The sequence below is a fragment of the Homalodisca vitripennis genome, chromosome 4 (genome assembly GCF_021130785.1).
Source record: "Homalodisca vitripennis isolate AUS2020 chromosome 4, UT_GWSS_2.1, whole genome shotgun sequence".
Lineage (NCBI taxonomy): Eukaryota > Metazoa > Arthropoda > Insecta > Hemiptera > Cicadellidae > Homalodisca > Homalodisca vitripennis.
The window spans coordinates 14,881,960-14,903,432 of NC_060210.1; the positions used below are offsets into that span (position 1 = coordinate 14,881,960).

Genomic DNA, 21,473 nt, shown 5'->3' on the forward strand with positions numbered 1-21,473 from the left:
ACTTGAATTGACAGTCAATGGCAACAAATTAAACAATCCATTCGAAATAGCTGAGCACCTAAATACTTATTTTACAACTATAGCTGAGATAACACTAAAAGAAGCAGGTCAAACTTCAGATATCTCAAGGAAGCCTCAATGCACTACCAATGCACCTGAATTTGTTATTCATAGCACTACACAGGCAGAAGTTAAGAAAACCATCATGGCAATGAAATCAAAGCCATCAGCAGGCATAGATGATGTCTCATCTATCTTACTTAAGCACTGTGTTGATGAAATTACACTGCCTCTGACTGATATTATGAACAAGTCCTTAGCTCAGGGTATTTTTCCAGCTGACCTCAAGATTGCCAAAATAATCCCTATTAAGAAACAACCACAAAGCACAGAAGCTGGCCACTTTAGACCAATATCTCTTGTATCAACCATCTCAAAGATATTTGAAAAAATCGTTTTAACAAGATTAATAACCCACCTCATGGACAATAATTTGCTCAGTAAACATCAGCACGGATTTTTATCCTCTAAATCTACAACCACAGCTATCACTGACTTCTTTGAGAATGTAATTGACCAAATTGAAACTGGAAAAATAGTATCTGCTATTTTCTTGGATCTAAGTAAAGCTTTCGACACACTGGGACATAATTTACTTCTTACTAAGCTGATGACTTTAGGAATCCAAGGCAATGCAATAAACTGGTTTAATAGTTATTTGAAGAACAGGACTCAACTAGTAGAGCTGAAATATACAGCTAATAACACAGTTTACCATGCTAGGTCAAAACCCCTCAATATAACAAGAGGGGTCCCTCAAGGCTCAGTACTGGGTCCAGTATTGTATGTATTGGTAACAAATGACCTCCCAGATTACCTAAAGGAGCAAGCCCACACCACAATGTACGCTGATGACACAGCTCTTATACTTGCTGAAAAAGGCCCTAATGAGTTAGATTGTCAGGCCTTCATTGCTTTCAATATGGCAAAACAATATTGTCAAGAGAACGATCTTGCACTAAATGACAGCAAAACTAAACAAATCCTGTTTACAAGAGCTGCAAACTTAACCGAGGGGTTGCCAATGGTGGAAGTAGAGGACGAGACCAAATACCTAGGAGTGATCATTGACCAACATCTGTCCTGGACCCCTCATGTGTACATGGTGTGCAGGAAACTGAGTACTGCCCTGTATGTTGTAAAAAGAATAAGGTCTGTTGCAGATCTGTCAACGGCCAGGGTTGCTTATTTTGCCCTATTTGAGTCTGTTGTGAGGTATGGTTTGATAATATGGGGAGGGTCAAGTATAGGAAATATGACTAAAGTTCTAAAACTTCAAAAGAAAGCGGTAAGAATATTGGCAGGTCTAAATCATCTTGACTCGTGCAGAAGTGCTTTCAAAGACCTTGGAATTCAGACAGTGGTGGCTCTTTACATACAACAAACCATTCTACATGTATTTAACACTGATTACAATAGACTGGGCGAAATTCATTCATATGGAACCCGCAATGTGACAGACTTCGTCTTACAACCTCATCGACTCACCATGACTACCAAGAAACCATCTTATGCAGGTGCAAAATTTTACAATCTCCTACCAAGACACCTCAAGAGTATAACAAGAGAGTCAGCGTTGAAGAGGAATCTCAGTGCATGGCTTGCTGACAGGACGTTTTACTCCATCGAGGAATTTTTAAACTGGACATGACATTTTTATCTTGATCTATGTTTTAAACTAGATAAAATTTTTACATACATATTGACACATATTCTGTACTCGATGTATATGAATAAAGTTCTCTTTGATTGATTGATGATTGATTGGATTCAAATATTGAGAACCAAAGAACTGCAGATTTGAGTCTAGAAACTAGGGACAAGATCAGGCTGAGGCTGTAAGTCAGTACGTAGGATCTGGATTCAAATATTGAGAACTAAAGAACTGCAGATTTGAGTCTAGAAACTAGGGACATGACCAGACTGAGACTGGAAGTCAGTAGCTAGGATCTGGAATCAAATATTGAGAACTAAAGAACTGCAGATTTGAGTTTAGAAACTAGGGACATGACCAGACTGAGGCTGTAAGTCAGTAGGTAGGATCTGGATTAAAATATTGAGAACTAAAGAACTGCAGATTTGAGTTTAGAAACTAGGGACATGACCAGACTGAGGCTGTAAGTCAGTAGGTAGGATCTGGATTAAAATATTAGGAACTAAAGAACTGGCGATTTGAGTTATGAAACTAGGAGAAGACCAGATTGAGGCTGTAGCTAGGAGACATGTCTAAAAATAAGATGCAAGACCTGCAGTAAATTACACTTAACATTAAATATTTGTGTGAAATGTATATGAAATCTCTACAATACACAACTTTGCTGGTCATCCTGTCCCCTCCTAAATAACAACATTGTAAAAGGGTTATAACTAAGCTGAGACACGGTATTATAACAACACAAATTATAATGCTGAGAGTGGTAATAACTCATTTATTTAAATGCAAAAATATAACAATATGACTATATAAAAATAAAGGTATGCTTATCGTAAGCAATCTAAAGGCTGCATAGAATAATTTAAAATTTAAACTGTGGAAAAAAGATGAAACTAAAAATACCTGCAACTACAGATAATATACTAAATTAAATGTAGACAATTTGGTGTATTAAAAATTAGTTGTTTTCCGTATTAATCCAGTCTAGTATATGAAACTGGGACCAAAATCTAAAATTATTGACAATATATTTTATCCACTTTTAATAGACCCCAGTTAAATTCAATCACTTATTTCAAACATTGTTTCAACCAAATGTGTATTAAATGTTTCAATACTTTGGAAAAATTGAGCCTTGTTACATTTAATGATATAATACAGTAAACTTACTTTTTCTCTCTTATAGAACGTTTCAGGCTAAATGCTTAGTAACAGTTCCGATAATTTTACAGTAAAGTACCCATTATTCCAACAACGATTATGTACAGTTAAAATATTATGTTTTTTTTGTAATAGGTCTTTATATTTTATGAACATTAAAATGATTTTATGCCCATTGAAAGATTTAAATGCATGACAAAGAAAATCCAATAAAACAATTCTATTATAGTGGGGTGTGATAAAATCAATACAACACTATTGTGTAGTATAATAATGAATTACAACTTAAAGTGTCTAAAAATAACATAGTGCTCTCTAAAATTAACTCTTTACTGAGAATTACAAACATTTGTCAACAACTTTTTTTGGAGATAGTTATATTAATCAGATATTTGCTCTACACTGTCGTTTATTGAAATTAATGTATTGCATAACATTAATTGTATTTCTAAAGGAGCAATAATAATAAATTTTGTTGAGGGTTTCTCTAATTTTTTATTATATATATATGTGTATTTTTGATATATGAGTAATTTAAATTTTTAGATACTTTAACTATATATATATAAGTAAAGTTTTATGCATTTTGTATTATTTAACAAGAATTATGATATGTAAAATTAGTGCATATTTTCATAGTTGTTACATTGAATACTCAGACATTGAGTTTTGGCTTAAATGAAGACAAAAAACCAAATTTAATTATGACAGGCAAAATCTCTATATTTTGCATTAACATTAGGTTCAAAAAGAGCTTTGAGCCATCAAGATGACACTATTTGTACGCATTTTATCAACATATAACAAAATTCTCCTTAGACTTCATAAAAAAATTTAAAAGCTTTTAGTTGGCGGCGATTAACAATTTCCTAAATTTAAAGCTATGGTAACATTTGTCTTATAGTTGATTGGTGATGTTAATTAAGAAACCTAATTGACATTTTCTGTTCGACATCTGTCCTATCAAGGGCCTTGCAGAATTCGTCGAAAGAGATCATCTGGTCCCCGTTGATGTCTGCCTCGTTGATCGTTCTCTCCGCGATGGATGTAAGCTGCTCCTCACTAAACAAAACAAAAATTTTCTATCCTCATTGACAGTTTGTTTCATATCCGCTTAAAAGGCCTTGCAGAAACAAATCAAGAGCCTTGCAGAATTCATTGAATGAGACCATCTGGTCTCCATTGATGTCGGCCTCATTGATGATTTTCTCCGCTATTGATGTCAGCTGCTTCTCACTGGACAAGACAAAAACAAACAAAACAAAACTATTTTCTACACCTCACTAACAGTTTATGTTTCATATCCGCTTAAAAGGTCTTGCAGAAACAAATCAAGAGCCTTGCAGAATTCATTCAATGAGATCATCTGGTCTCCATTGATGTCAGCCTCATTGATGGTTCTTTCCGCTATTGATGTCAGCTGCTCCTCACTGAACAGGACAAAAACAAACAAAACAAAACTATTTTCTACACCTCATTGACAGTTTTTGTTTCATATTTGCTTAGTCCTTGCAAAAACAAACCAATAGCCTTCCAGAATTCATTAAATAAGATTGTCTGGTCTCTTTTGATGTCTGTCTCATTTTTCCTTATCTCTGCTGTTGATGTCAGCTGCTCCACACTAAAACGTATAAAAACAAAACTTTATTTTCTACATCTCATTGACAGTTTCTATTTCATATCAACTTAAAAAGGCCTTGCAGAAATAAATCAAGAGCCTTGCGGAATTCATCAAAAGAGATCTTCTGGTTCCCACTGATGTCTGCCCCATTGAATGTCCTCTCTCTCTCTCTCTCTCCCTCCCTCCCTCTCCCTCTCCCTCTCTCTCTCCCTCCCTCCCTCTCTCCCTTTCCGGACGTCTGGAAGAAAGGAATAGTGAAAGTATTCTTGAAAAGCGAAGATAAAGACCCGAGCAAAGTCAAATCCTACAGGCCGGTGACCCTCCTACCCGTGTTGGGAAAGTTAGGGGAAAGACTGGTCGTGAAGAGGATGAAGGATTGGATGGAGAGAGAAAATAGGACGAATGCTGCTCAGTATGGTTTCACGGAAGGTGTGGGAACAGTCGATGCATTGCTGGACATGAGAAGAGAGGTAGAAGAATCTGAGGAAAAATACGTCGTTGGATTGTTCCTGGACATCTCCGGAGCGTTCGACTCCGCTTGGTGGCCAGAGATCCTGAGGGTGCTGGTAAGATGGCGATGCCCCAACAACATCTACCGTCTGGTGAGGGACTACTTTAGGGGGAGGACAGTGACGCTGAGAGCTGGCAACGGTGAGGTGAGCAAGAGCATCACAAAAGGCTGCCCCCAAGGATCAGTGGTGGGCCCTCTGTTCTGGAATATCCTGTTCGATGGGTTCCTACGGCTGCCATTTGAGGAGGGTATTTCGGCGAGAGCTTATGCGGATGACGGACTGCTGCTGGTGAAGTCCAACACGAGCCCAGATCTCATGGGGAAGGCGACAAGAGCCCTAGAGCTTATTACAGGATGGGGAGAAGAAAGGAAGATGACGTTCTCGAAGGAGAAGACTGTGATGGTATTACTCAAAGGAAAGTTAGTTGAAAGGTTTATCCGTGTGAACATGGGAGATGTGACAATCCGGTGCTCGAACGAGACAAAATATCTAGGAGTAGTAGTGGGAAGCAGGATGAAGTTTGCAGGGCATTATGACCAGGTGATCGACAAGTCTATGAAAGCCTTTGGAAAATTGAAAGGACTGGCAAAAAAAAATCATGGAATGAAGTGTGAAAACTTAAGGAGACTGTACATCGGAGCGCTGGAGCCCATGGTCCTGTACGGCTGTGAAATGTGGGGGCAAAGAATGAGAGGACGAAGAGAGAGGTCGAAGCTGATGAGCCTGCAGAGGAAGATGCTATTAGGAGTGATCAAGGGTTACAGCACAATATCCCACGAAGCTGTGAGAGTGATTGCCGGAGTGATCCCGCTAGACCTGATGGTAGAAGAAAGAATCAAGCGAAGAAGGGACAAGGAGGAAGGGTTAGACAGCGGGGAGAGCAGGGGGATTAGAAGAGAAGAAACACTTGACGAATGGCAGAGGTTGTGGGAAAGAAGCACTAAAGGAAGAGAGACATTTGCGTTCGTCCCGGATGTGAGGATCAGGAAGAAGGTGCACTGGGAGACGGACCACTACACCACACAGTTCGTGAGTGGACATGGCAACTTTAAGGCCAAACTGAAGAGCTTTAACCTCGTGGAAGATGACCGCTGCACCCACTGCGGAGAGCTGGAGACATCTCAGCATGTGCTGATGGAGTGCTGGTTCTACGAAGAAGAACGGAGAGATTTGAAGGAACTCCTCCGACGGAAGATGTGGGCTTGGGAAAAGATAAACTTTCTTAGAAGTAAAGTATCAGCACTGGAGTTTTCACGTATGTGTAGACGGATAGGGAGTAAGAAGCATGACCTAGAAAATGCCGGAAGACAGCAAACAGCTTGAAGAGGAGCATAAGAACATAGGCTGATAAAAACAAGAAGAATTCAAAATTCCGATGATCCTAGTACATAAGTGCTAGGTGAGGGGAGAGGTGTGTTGGATAGGCACAACAAGAGTGCCCGGAAGAGGATCAAGAGTAATCAAGAGGAAGGCTCAAGAGGAACTCAGGAAAGCGGCCTGGTGAATAAGTCTCCGACTTAAACCAGGGGTGGAGGAGGGACCGCTGGGCTTCTCTCTCTCTCTCTCTGTAGTACAATTTTACAGGTTTCCAATACACAGAACTGTTGTGTATGGCAAGGCATTTCACACTCAGTCAATAAGATTGTTAAATAACCTAGATAATAGTATTAAAGATAGTACCAGTATCAAAAATTTCTTGAAAAAGGTCAAATGTAATCTTGTGAAAAGATATGAACAATGAAAGTAGGAAATCTCAATGTAATTGTTAAAACTTAAACACCTTAATTATGATAAACAATGTGTAACTTTAACCTTTACATTGTTGTATAAACTATCAGTACCATAGAGTGTAATATTTATCAAAGTATTTAATATAATTGTCTTTAGATTATGGAAATATTTGTAAGAAAGTAGTGAAATAGTAGTGTTTAAACTTAAATAGCTTAATATTAATAAATGTTTACTTTAACCTTTACATTGTTGTATAAACTATCTGTATGATAGAGTGTAATATTTATCAAAGTATTTCATAGTCATAATAGTGAAAGTAATACAATTAACATATTAATAATTTTGTTATTGTTGTTGAATATGTAACAGTCACAACTCGCTTTATATATGGTAATATATGTATTATTGGCCTGTCACAGTGGGAGATTGGACCGTAGGTCTAAACTGTGGCAGGATAAATAAAGAAATTGTCTAATTGTCTCTGTCTCTCTCTCTCTCTCTCTATATATATATATATACAATAGAAGAAAAAGACTTCATATAAATCCTTTAATCAATACAACAATATTGTGTAGTATAGTAATAAATTACAACTTGAAGTGTCTAAAAATAACATAGTGCTCTCTAAAATTAACTCTTTACTGAGAATTACAAACATTTGTCAACAACTTTTTTTGGAGATAGTTATATTAATCAGATATTTGCTCTACACTGTCGTTTATTGAAATTAATGTATTGCATAACATTAATTGTATTCCTAAAAGAGCAATAATAATAAATTTTGTTGAGGTCAAAAAGGTACAAACAGTGTATATAATGTAAGAATAAAAACAAAACATTTTCTTCTATTGTTTAAAGAAGCCTCTGAGCATTTATTTTCTGCATACAGTGTATATATATATATATATATATATATATATCAGCTGCTCTTTAATTCACATATATTTATACACAGTGTATTCATAAAAGACACTTAAATACACTGGAAATACCAATAGACTGAAGCAAGGCAAATGTAAATGGAAATTACTTTTACATTATACTGCATTAAGCTAATGTTTTTGGATTTTCTTCCTTACTAGTAAATCTAGTTTCTGTTTTTATTTATATACAATAATAATACATAATCATAACTATGCTGTTATCTTTTCAAAATCTTTGTCATATGCACTGAATCTAATTCTCACAATAAATTGAAAAATCCAATGAATATGAAAAACAAAAATATAAAATACATGATAATATCCAATTATAATATCCAGAAATTCTGTCTATTTCTTTGGTGAACTACTTTTATTAATATAATGGACTGACAAACTCATCTGTTTTTTATTCACAAAGTGTCCAATATTGATATATAACATTAAAAACCAAATAAATACGAATGTTTAGTTACAATATTGTCTGCTGGAAAAACAAATAGTATTTATTATATGAGTGGCATGATGTTAATCTACAAAATTTGGACTGACATTTAGATTACCAAATGAATTCAAACAGAGGAAGATTGAGTCATAATCCAACAATTGCGAACGTAACATAACAAAGCTATTAAAATAGATAAGACAATCATAATTTCAGAAAACAATGGAAGTTTAGGTAGTAACTCCGCTACGGTCCCTGGACACGTGTTGAATGGATGATACACAGTTTAGAATCTGGATTTCTGATTACATAAGTTTAACCTTAGAGGTGACAATCAGAACTTCCTTGAGTAGCGAGCAAATTTTAAATATTTTTGTGCAAAGACTCGCTAGATTGTTTAAAAATTGCACGGAATACACTGAAATCTTAAAATGTTACACATTTCTGCAATCTGTATATTTTGCAAGTTATGAATCCGACACAAAAAATTGCTCATTTTAAAAGTCAAAATCAGACGATTGTAAAACATTTTTCAAATCCATTTCAAAATAAACAAAACATTTGGAATTTATGTGTTTCTATAAAAACAATTTTTATTTTTTAATGCACATATAACAGGCTTTTAGCCATATTAATTTTAATTTTTACAAAAACTCAAAATTACACAAAATGACTTTTATTTAAAACATATACAGAAAATCATGCACATTGCTTATAATATAACTCATGTAGAAAACAAAGGGGACGAGTCAATGTGATTGAATTGTTAACTAAAGAAAATTGTAAAACCTGAAGCAGTTGCAATTAAAACACAAGTTGTGTTTTTAGCTCAAAAAAGTACTGAAAATTTTGCTTTAAAATTTCAAGATATAAATTTTGTAGCATATTTTCTGCCAAGAATTACATTTGTTTTATTTTTTTATGTGTTTCAAATTGTTTGGTAATTATTGCAGGCGTTTGTTAACATGTTTAAAACTGAGATGGCTTTATTGTGTTATTAATAATCAAATTAAATTTCAAATATTACACAAATTTGGAAAAACTATCCTCTTTAACATTATAGGTAAATTTTGAAAATCCCTCCCTCCTTTTCATCCACAGACTGGCTCTGTTTGAGGAGAAGCCCTCATACATGGGAATAAGGCTGTGGAATCACTTACCAGAAGACCTCAAGAAGTGTAAAGCAAGTGAAGTAAAAAAGTGGCTGTTACAAAATATCTTGTAAACTACTGAAGAGTATTTTGTATATGATGAGAACTGAAGACCAATACAAAACTACTTAACCTAACACTTAACTTGACATTGTAAATATAAATTTGTATTATTAGTTTAATGACAATGTAACATTTCTCCACGAATTTGTAAATAAAGAATGTTGTCTGTTGTCTATCAAAGACAAAGGTTGACAAAAGTCAAAGTCACAGAAATCTCAATGTAAAAAACAACTTAACACTTTGGCTAAAAATCTGACAATGCGAGTGTAATGTAAAGATGAGACACCACTATTGTGCCCTTCAGTAGTGATAATTATGACTTTTTATTCCTTACCCCCTTGCGCTCGAAAGGCCAGCAACAAGGTTGCAGACAGCCGGTTAGTTTTGCCGTAATTTGTCCTCGCAACTCGTATGGTCAGTACAGACGGCCGCACTACTTTCATTGGTACCTCTGCGGCCATATTTGTTGTTTGCCTTCCCAGATCGAAATTATTTTTCAATTTCCTCCGTGTTGTTTGCATAGTAATTTAAAATGTTTATAGAAGAAATGAAAAATAATTTTAAATTGATTTTTATTGAATCTTTTAATACAAAGATAAAACATACATTTGGGAAATTTAACTCATATGTATATTGTTAACAACAATAAAATATGTAAATAAAATGTTATAAAGTAGGACTTTATAGTTATGTTATACTCAGACATGAACTATTTTACATTTTTCTCAGTCTTTACATATTTTTATGGAATAAAACTTTTAAAAATAAATACCTATTCGTAAGTCAAGAATAGTTAGCACATATCTTCTGGTAAAATTTTCTAGATTTCTATCACTTCAGTGTATAGGCCCACTACGCATCATTTGTCTTATTTGCACAGTCAATGTTTAGAGGAAAATTATAGTCTAATTTAAAATTTACTGTTTACTTAAAAATTACTTTAAAATAAAGATGCTCGATAGGTTTCAGCACTCACCATTCATTATAAAACCAAGAGAACATTAGAAACCAACTGTTATGTTTAGTGGCCTGTGGTGCTGCCCTTACAAGCTATGGATGTATTATATCTTGGCCAGTACAGCGGGACATACAACCTGAGATAACATTACGGCAAATATTAATTCGAGCTTCTGACAAAATGGCAGTGGCCATTAGAGCTGGCTATACAAGCTAAAAGGGCAAATTATAAATACTGCCTTTGAGTGCATAGGGTTCAAAATGTAATAATTACAAAACAGGAAACTCATTGAACTCACCTGATGTTTGCGCCCACCATCATGTGCAGGATAGCCAACAGCTCATCTCTTGATATCATATCATCGTTGTCTAAGTCGTACATTTTAAAGGCAACTGTAACAAAGCACAGCTATCAATACCATAAAAAACTTATAGTTAGTTACAATTCAATATTTTATTCACTAAACAAATATACAGGGTGTCTCGTAACTCTCTGGACAAAAGCATACCACGTTATTACTCAAGTCAACACAAACATATTTCACCATATGAACATGGGTCTCCAATGCTTGCCGTTTATTCAGTTTTTGTACTGTTGGCTACAGTACAAAAACGCTGAGAACCTCAATGTGGGCTATATCTTGTCACAGACGATCTGCTGTAATTATTAATTATTCAGTTTAAATAATTTTTGTGTCATTACATTTGTGATAAAATCCTCTAAAAACTGTTATTCTTGCATTTCTTGAGAAAAATGCTAGTTTGTAAGATATTCAAAGTTTAAAGTTTTAATGGCCGCGATTTTGAAAATACTAAAGATAATTTCATGATATTCTTTTCAGTAATTGGCTTTGTTATTATAAACGTTTGAGCCAAAATTAATGTGGTATAATTTAATTTATTAGTTTTTAACATATTAATTTTTTTATAAAAAAACACATACAGACAGGCATATGGGAAACTAAGCATCGGAGACCCATGTTCATAAATGGTGAAATATATTTGTCTCGACCTGAGCGTGGTATACCTTTATCCAGAGAGTTACGGGACACCCTCTATAAATCCATTCTTACAAAAGGATCGATTAGCATGAAAACTGTACTATACTGTGCAAATTTATTTAATTTTGTTGAGGCTATATAAATAGTACAATATGATATGTCTAACATTTAATCAGCACAAAGTTGTTTTAATTTTTTTTAATATCTATTATTTTATAAACTTATTTCTCAACTAAAACCGAAGACCCCTGTAATTATTTTTCCATGTACTTATAAGAGTACGTAAAAAAATTGCAAATGATATATAATATTAAATTTCTTTATACACAACAATGAGTTTGATGATGGTACAATCCCCAGGATTTGGTTGAGCGTTAGAGAATATTTTTACGTTGTTCTTATAGGTAACCATGGTTGCAACGAGAAAAAAGCAGAATAAATTAATTTCTAAACAAACTAATTACTATGAGATTTTAACATATGACATATTAAAACATGTAGCATTACTACCCCAACATAAAACAACATAATTTTTAGTGTATGTGTGTAGACTTGTATTCATAGAAAAATCAATCATAAAAGTCAATGAAATTTAATTTCAGTGCAATCTTGTGTTCCATAACCATTTGGGACCTGTATTATTTATTCATACAGTAAAGAGAAAGAAATAATATTGATCGAAATAATAAGAGTGAAAAGTCAATAATAATGAAACTTCATTTCTACATAGACAAGAATGAGATCTATAATGGTGCTTATCCAACCATGGAAATTGGCTTCGTGCCATTAAAGTCAATCACTCTGTAGACAAACGCAATTTGTATTTTTTTCTGTCAGGGAGATGTAAAAATTTCTTTATGACTGTCTGTTCGTCTACCTGGACACCTATAGAATGAAATGAGCTATAGATTTTAAATGTTGTATCCTTACTCAGTTATGCGACACATAGTGTACGTTGTAACAATGATACGAGTAGTTGCAAAGCAACTTTGTTGAGGTTAGATCAAACATTTTTCCTAAAAAAAAGAAACCATTAATTACATAGAAGTACAATTTTGTTCAGTTTGATATCTTATCATGGTTTTGTTCTTCTACTATTAAATTATTTGAGGTGATCAAGGCACCAATAACAAAGAAGTAGACTTAAATACCCCCTAAGTTAGTTTCCAATTATAGTTTTTGTATTGTAAACATATTTTAAGTTGTCATTTAAAACTACATTTCTTAAATGTAAGAATGAACACCGTATTTTCACTATTAAGGAATTGACCGTGTTTCAAAATGGAACATTCTTTTCTACTGGAAATGCAGAATGAAAGTTGACCCTTTGGAGGTTTTGAACAATGCTGTCTTGCTTTGGAGTATCAAATTCTCATGGGGATTAAATGCTATAGTTACTGTAAAATAAAAAATCTTTATAAACAACTCACACTTCAGTTTTTGCTCTCTTGAATTGAGCTTATTATCCTTCATTTTCTTTATTGGTCGAAACCTAGCTAGCACTTGCATGAACTGCCTGAAGTTGACGCGGTCACTGCCCGAATCGTCATCAAAAAAGGCATGTACAATCCTATCCCCCAGTGGATTGATTGCCAACTCTGGAATGCGCAGAAAGTCTTCACGACTCAATGTCCCGCAGTCACCTCTGTCCAGACTGGTGAACCTCGAATACAGACGTTCGATTTGGTTTGGAGTAACTACAACAATAACATGAAAATGTTGATGATAATAATTGATAATAAATGCTAATTTAAAAATACGATTTTACAAAATACAATAAAAGAACTAAAACGAAATACTAAAAATAAAAAGAAATCAGACATGTTGATGAATGACTGATAATGGCAACTCAAAGATTGATAAATGTACAATAGTAATAATCTAAATGATAACAAGAATAAAAATTATTGAATGTGCTAAACAGGTAGAGTGCGATAAGCTGACCTGGTGTTTATATTGAAATAATCAAACGGTATTTAATTATTATACAGATCGATATAATAAACCAATAGTAATTAATTTGAATAATAACTAAATCATCTGTACCAACTGTATACATATTTTCATATTCTAAGCAAAATTTGTTCTAAAAGTAACTTCTTTTAAATAAAAAAGATAGTTAACTTTAGAAAACTAAACAAAATAACACTTAAAGATGATTTACTGTGTCTTTCTCGGTTTCAAAATGTTTGTTTTATTGCTACATTTTCTTTATTATTTAAATGACATTTTTCCTGTCACCTGTCTTAATTTTATCATTTGATTAATGGTTATGGTTCCTTTATTATTTATGGTATTACGTAATTGTTTGAACTATTTTTATTCATTTGAAACATGTGACTTAGTATTTTAGATAAGTTTATATCGATTGATAGTTCTGTTATTCGATATAAAAAGTATCGATGATCGTAATAAGCAATATAAAAACCAGGTTCGCTTATCGTACTCTGCACTCTTAAACAATTGGGAAATGCTGTAATACGCATAAAAGTAACAAAACACCACAAAATAATAAAAATTATAAATTGAGGTAAGGTGATAGCTCAAGTAAAACCTAACATCAAATGCATTGGATAATTTAACATAAAATAACAAATAATGATAAACATGTGATTGTTTAAGGTTATCAAGATTGTAAAATACCTATATTTTTAATTGTCATGGAAATTATTTATTATGTAGTAAAATATGCTACGTTTATGGTAGGGTATTATTCTATGAAACTGTCTTGAGTTTATTTAATATTTTCACAGAAACAATATAAATAACAGATGAGTAGGGTTTCTAGCCCAGCGGTTCCCACAAAGGTGGTCGCGGACCCCTAGGGGTCCGCAAAGCTCGTTAAGGGGGTCCGCAGCGAGGTGGTATAAAATAAAATAAAAAAAAACTTTCTATTAAAAGTTTATTCTATAATTTTGATTTTTTTTAAAGTGTTAAAATATAACACTAAACAGATATTTTAGGTATGCGAGTAAATACGATCAGCGTAGTTTATTGTAAGTCCATAATGTGAACTGTGACAAGCTTATAGAGACATCATTACTGGGCGAGTGACGGAGCGATAGTACGAGAGTGAGCGGAGAATGACGCTGATATACATTTCCCCCACTCCAGCGAAACCGCTCCTAACCGGTTTGTCAGCCATGGCATTGACCCTGCTCCCCACTACGCGCCGTCGCCGACACTCGCAGTCGCTCACGTGATCTCTCAGAAATAGATTCAGTTGTACTGTGTTGTCGTTCAGTGGTACTCAGTGTTGTTGTCTGTTGATAATTGCATTTATGTAACAACAGTTGTTTATTTAATAATAGTTGTCGGTTTAGTTTAGTGTTTAGTAACCAAAAGTAACAATGATCGTTGGTTAATTAGTGCCAAGTTAAAAAGGCCAATATCTGACGTGGAAAAAGGAAGAGCATCCTTCATGTAGCTACTGCTTATGGTCGATGAAGTGCCCAGCTGTGAACAGCCCTGTACTAGCTTAAGAAGCGTGAGTAAAAAATTAGGTACCAGTAAAAAAAAAAAATAAGAAAATACAATAATGAATATTTGGAATTAGGTTTTACATATTATATGGTACTGAAGATAATCCAAAGCCACAATTTGCGTTATTTGTTTAGAAGTTTTTGTCAAATGAAGGCATGAAACCTGCTAAATTGCGACGTCACCTTGAAACAAAACATCCTGAATCTAAAACTAAGTCAGTAGAAGTTTTTCAACCTAAAGCTAGACGAGTTAAAAAAATCTAAAAATATAATTAAAAAAGGTATTGTAGGTCTAAATGTCAAATGAAAATGCAACATTAGCTTCTTACCCCAGGTTGCTGAGCTTATTGCAACTTCTGGCAAGGCACACACAATAGCAGAAGAACTTATTATCCCTGCTGCTGTAAAAATGTGCAGAATTGTGCTTGGAGATCAAGCAGCTAAAATGATCAGCTCAATTCCATTATCGAACAATACAGTTCAAAGGCGAATAACAGATATGTCTGAAAATATCCAATACAATTTATTTATGAAAATATCTAATAGCGACATGTTTGCCTTGCAAATAGATGAAAGCACGGATATATCCAAGAAAGCTACTATGCTAGTTTTTGTCAGATTTATTTTCGAACATCAATGTTATGAAGATTTTTTGTTCTCTTGTGAACTTATGCATACAAAAGGTGAAGATATTTTTAATGCTATTGATAAGTTTTTTTTCCCAACACAATATTAAGTGGGATAAAATGTGTTTCTTCTATTACAAGTGATGGTGCTGGAGCTATGTCTGGCTACAAAACAGGATTATTGGGCATATTACAAAAAGTCGCACCACATGTCCAATGGACTCATTGTTTGCATCCACAGGGAAGCACTGGCAGCGAAAGATATGCCAGTAACACTTAAGACTACCTGTGATGAAGTTGTTAAGATAATTAATTTCATTAAATCACGCCCCTACAATCCAGGCTGTTTGAAGCGTTATGCAGAGACATGCAGAGTGGAGCATATTCAAGCTCTTGTTACACACCGAGATTAGGTGGCTCTCTCGGGGAATAGGTACTTGAGCGGTTTTTTGAACTCAGAGATGAGGTTCGTGTTTTTCTCCTGGAAACACAATTTTCTAATCAACTGAACGATTTTAATTGGGCTATGTAAGGTTGCTTACCTATCAGATATTTTTTTGGACACTTAAAATGAATTAAATTTAAGTTTTGCAAGGATTTTTATGTGGGATATATTCAGAGTGGAGGACAAGATTGCAGCAATGAAACAAAAATTTGAACTTTGGTCCAGAAAGAGTTAAAAAAAAATCATTTACAAACTTCCGATTACTACAAATGTTTTTAGAATCTAACCAGGAGCAGTTATCAGAAAAATGTCAGAGAAGAAATATCGGCCCACCTTAAGACTTTTAGAGCAACATCATTGAAAGAGTATTTTCCAGAACCAGATTCTAAGAAACAGTTGGATAAGAGATCCCTTTACTACTATGGACATTGAAGAACTAAATTTAATTGAAAAAGAAACAAGACCAACTCCATTGATTTATCAAGCAATGGCACCCTTAAAAGTACCTACAAGGACGAAACACTCATGGAGTTTTGGGTTGATAGTGCAGCGAGACCACATGGAGTTAGCTTTTAAAAGCCTTAAAACATTTAATACAATTTTGCACAACATACAAATGTGAACAGGGCGTTCTCCACATTATGCTATAATGAAAAACAAATATCGGAATCGTCTCAATGTGCATGACGATTTTTCGTTTAAAAGGTCTCAAACTTGCGACCTGATATGAAAGAAATTCTGGACAAAAAAGATAGATTTCATCTTTCACACTAGGACTAATCAAAATCATATAAAAAAGTGAAAAAAAATCTTTTAAAACAATTCATAATATATAAAATTAAATTGATAACAATTTAAATTATGTAACATAAAATTATGTAATGTAAAATAAAATTTCATCTTTTTTAAATTTAATGTGTGCCCACTTAATTTGTTTCCTAGTAGGCAAAACGAACGTTTTTTGGCATTTGTTTTTAATACTTTTAAAAAAAATATTGGATAATAATGGTAAACACAAGAGTGCAATAATTACTTTTCAGTTTATGCTGTATCCATCGTTGGTATATATCCAGTAAGTATAAATAATATAAATATATTACAAGTACATTATGATTATATATATATATATAATATATATTTTATATATATATATTTATATATATATAATATATATATACAATAGTACATATATATCCGTTTGTTTAAGTTATTATTAAATACCCACTTACCATACATTCAAAATTACTTTTAGGGGTCCCCAATGGTTTGAGTTATTTTCAGGGGGTCCTCAACTCGTTAGAATTTGGGAACCGCTGTTCTAGCCTACTCATCTGTTGTAGCAAATAGATTAAATGTATCATTTTCCCTTTCGTGTTGTATCATAACTGATACTAATAAATCATTGGTATTAATTAATTAATAGCAGCATCAAAAATGTATAGGTTAATAATAGTTTGTAAATCCAATTAAATAAACAATTGGCTATAAAGTTGTAACGTAATATGTATAGTACCTTTAATAGGCCTAACCTATGTATTATTGTGGAACAATTGTAAATTTTTAGATAATTTGGCACTGACATGAATGATACCAGTTATCTTATTTCGGGTTCTGCATTTAATTGTAAAACTACTTGAAATAAGCAAAAAGTTACATTTAAATTATTCTATTTCAATCTAATTTTTCAGTTAAAGAAAATTGTGAAGTAATTATTGGCATCTTAGACGATTATAGTTGCTGCAATCAAGACATCAATTATTATGAATCCAGATTAGAATATGTCTTTGGAAATATGCTACAGACATTGACGATTCAGACCACCCGTTTCAAACGTCTGGTGGTAAAACGGCTAACTGCAGATATTTAGTTTGAACAGATTCGCCATTAAATCAACGCCAAAGAATTTGTTTAAAATAATTTAAACTCTATAAAAATATAGGGTGTCCCAAAAACAGAAGATCCCATGTTAAAAAAATACAAAAACAATCATGTATTTTTAAAGGTCTTTGCATCCTAAATATTTTGGTAAAAAAATAATCTCTATTTATATAAAAATGGCAGTCTACAGTGTGTAGAAAATAGTGTTTGTTTCTGATTGCCACTCCTGATAAATACCTACATTAAAATAGTTTTTCAATATGTCATAATATGAGCTTACAAATAATATTCAAAATGTTTTTACAGCTGTAAAAATGTACAATATAAAAATATTTGAGAGTGCAGATGGCCAGGCGTTCTAAGACGGACTTTGCGTCTGATTTAGAGATAGCACAGGTTCGAATACTGTCTGTGATGGTTGCACTTTTTATCAGTACCATCAACCTTATACTGTATCAATGCTCCCCTTATTCTGTTTGATAAGATCCTCGCACAGGCCAGTGGCCCATGAGGATGGGCAGAATAAGGCTTTAAATGGGATCAGCTTCTAGAAAAAAGTTATATTTTATAGTTGTAGATAATTAAGATGTTAACAATATATTTCATATTATTGTTTTTTAAATTATTTTAGTGTAATTGATACATCAATAGGTGACTACAGTATAATAAGAGGCCACCACCACAATAGAATCATATTTTAATGATTATCTAAACTATATAAACAAAAATGTTGACACGAATTATGTTATATAAAAACTATCTCTTTAATGTACCTATAAAATGTAACAAACAAAACACTTTAACATTTAATTATTTTTTACTGTTTTTAAGGATATACTATATGATTCTATTGTGGTGGTGGCCTCTTATTATACCGCAGCCTGATAGGTTTGTGTTACTTATAGTGGTGTTACTGATTTTCTGTATCTCTGAACTATATGAAATATCTGAAAAATCCTGTTTCCTTCACCATGCTTCCATCATCAAAAACAAACTTCAAACAAGAGTTTTAGATTGATATTATATTCAACTGAATTGGTGGCCTAGTACTGAACTGTAGACCACAATGGTATAAAACTGGATCTACTTTTTAAATGATGGAACAGTACCTAGTCTGGAGATCTAAAAATTAACCGACTACTGGTTTGAAACCTTGGTCATCCACCAACAAGGATATAAGAACAGAAGACTGACATTGGCTATGATATAAAAACTAGCTGCATTATAATAAGCATCCAACACTCGAGTGATCGATAATATCGAATCATCAATATTCATGAGTAAAGAATCCTTGCTACAACTACTTATTTCAAATTACGTTACATAGACTTTTAAGCTTGTATTATAGTGAAGCTATAGTTTTATATGTCAAAGAAATATATGCATTTTAGATTATAGAAAATAATACAAATTTCTGTATACTAAGTTTTGGCAGTTACAACTACTTAACAGTTATAACTACTTAAAAGGGTAAAAAAAACATGTCTAACAGTATTTAAATTGTTCTAGTTGATGATTTGATATTAACGATCACTCGAGTGTTGGATGCTTATTGCAGCTATGATATATAAGCCATTTGAATAATATACAAACGTATTAGTTAAAATTGTCAAAATTAATTGAAAAAGTTTTTTTTTTCGTTATGGTATTATACTTTATCATAAAAACTGCTATTTATGGCTGCAGTATGATAAGCAGCCACCACGACAATTGAATCGTCGATATTTCTGATTATCTAAGCTACCGAATAATAACAAACCGAATTACGGTATAGGTATGTTATAATATTATGGTATAGTTCAGCTATGTTTTTATGTCTAAAAAGTAATGATTGAGTAGGGTACGATAAGCGGACCCGGTTTTTTATATCGAAATTGGCAAACGATATTACTTAATCATAACCACCGATAAAATCAATCGATATTAATTAATTATTTTGAACAAATAACTTAAATAATCTATATCAACAGCTGTAAACACTTTCAAATAATATACGTAAGGTAATATTTCAATTTTACATATAAGTAACATTTGATTATTAAAAATGACAGTCAATTTTAGAAAACTACACGACATTGCTTTGAAAGATGATATGACATGTTTAGGTGGCTTCAACAAGTTGGACTCGTACCGAAAAATCCATTATGTGAAATTTGTGGGAAAGAAACAACTGTAACTGTGAGTGGAGCAAATATTGTCGTTTTCAGTTTTCATAATTTTGCTTATAATAATTTATTTCATTACTGTAAATATTAATTCCATATTTTAATTTAAAACATATGATTGTCATTGAAGACTATAGATACTTTTATATCAATTGATAGTCTAGGATTTGAGATGCGAATATTAGGTATCGATGATTACATTCTTCGATATAAAAAACCGGGTCCGCTTATCGTACCCTACCCTAATGATTTAATGAAGAGTTAAAATTATATACCTGTATTTATTAAATGCAACAAATAAAGCGGTAAAAAACTTACTCCTTACCATTTGAAGGATAAGCGTGTCTCGCAGCTTGTATCACAAATAATTAAGTTCATAGACACTGTCGTTGTGACCATTACTCAAATACCACTACCATGCAAGTCATTTTACATTGTTTTGGATTAATTATAAACAAAATTACTATTATTACATTACAAGCGATTGTGGTTTAGGTTCGTAAATGAATGTATACCATATAACTTATTCAAAATCAAAAGAAAAACAATTTAACCCTAGCCATACTTACAACCAGTTTCTTCTTGAATTTGTGCAATCTCTTCTTCCCTCAATAGTAAAGAGCTTCTATTACCCATCTTAAGAACTATTTCTTAATAAAAATTGTTTTTTTTTATAAAACTTTAAACATCTAAACTTGAATAAATATTGTCAACTAAATTGTTTACTTCTGTCAGTTAACCTTACAGCATAAAGAACTTGCGAAATGACAGTTGACAGGCCTTGACCACCGTACGTCACGATGACAAGCCGACAAGGACACGACCTAAGATTAACCCACAAAAGGACAAATCTATCAGTTGCAAAGAGTAATGATGACCAGTAAGACGAAAATCGCTATACTGCATATAATAGGACTTTTTATTAAGGAGTTCATTATAGAACCTTAAGGTACAACCTTAACCACAAAGCTTTTATGTATTTTTATGGAATTATTTCTATGGTTTTAACATTTTAAATTTCTAATGTAGTGAATAATAACAGAAATTCCCATTTTTATTTACAAATTTGCAATGGCCTCCCATATAATCGAACCTAACGATCAGAGAAAACCTGTATTTACAGAATTATGTATAATGTGAGTGAGGATTAGTTACATACTGTATTATGGAACCTTCTACTTATATATAGGAATATTGTCAATGGTATCTTGTATACTATTAATAATTAATTATTGTGCTGGTAGCTAGGTTGGTTGAAGGCACCATTTGAATAATAATTTGTAATTAAACTTGCATTGGGGTGAAGATGAATACTCAGGATTTGGAACAGATTACATACCGTTTGGGGGATAAAGAGATTTGGTCTTGTGATTTGCATTAAAGTTCCTCACATTCAGATTGACAAGTAATTAAGCTTCCATGATCATATTGAGCTCGTCTGTAAGAAACTAGGCGCACGAGTTCTCTTTATAAGAATATCTAAGTTTGCAGATACCAAAGTAACCTTGGCTGCTTACTATGAGCTGATCGCCTGATCTACTCCTTTCTAATATCTACAGTAGTTGTTTGAATATGCAAAAGTGTACGCATAAAATTAGTTT

At 33.0% G+C, this 21,473-nt stretch overlaps 1 protein-coding gene across 1 annotated transcript; it reads right to left on the bottom strand.

Annotated features, from left to right (window-relative positions):
- Window positions 1–2,473: 2,473 nt before the first annotated feature.
- Window positions 2,474–20,675, bottom strand: LOC124358969 (calcineurin B homologous protein 1-like). Its single transcript, XM_046811257.1, has 4 exons — window positions 20,442–20,675; window positions 12,707–12,973; window positions 10,575–10,668; window positions 2,474–3,937 (listed from the first exon to the last, which is right to left on the bottom strand). Exons 1-4 carry the CDS (start codon window positions 20,506–20,508, stop codon window positions 3,793–3,795), a joined length of 573 nt encoding a protein of 190 aa, XP_046667213.1. The 5' UTR covers window positions 20,509–20,675; the 3' UTR covers window positions 2,474–3,792.
- Between the last annotated feature and the right edge of the window lie 798 nt (window positions 20,676–21,473).

Excerpts from the sequence above, each read along its gene's own strand:
- LOC124358969 (XM_046811257.1), bottom strand. The coding sequence starts at position 20,508 with ATGGGTAATAGAAGCTCTTTACTATTGAGGGAAGAAGAGATTGCACAA. Across the intron at positions 10,669-12,706 it reads AAGAGAGCAAAAACTGAAGT|TTGCCTTTAAAATGTACGAC; the intron begins GTGAGTTGTTTA and ends GCTTTGTTACAG. Across the intron at positions 3,938-10,574 it reads ATGGTGGGCGCAAACATCAG|TGAGGAGCAGCTTACATCCA; the intron begins GTGAGTTCAATG and ends TGTTTTGTTTAG.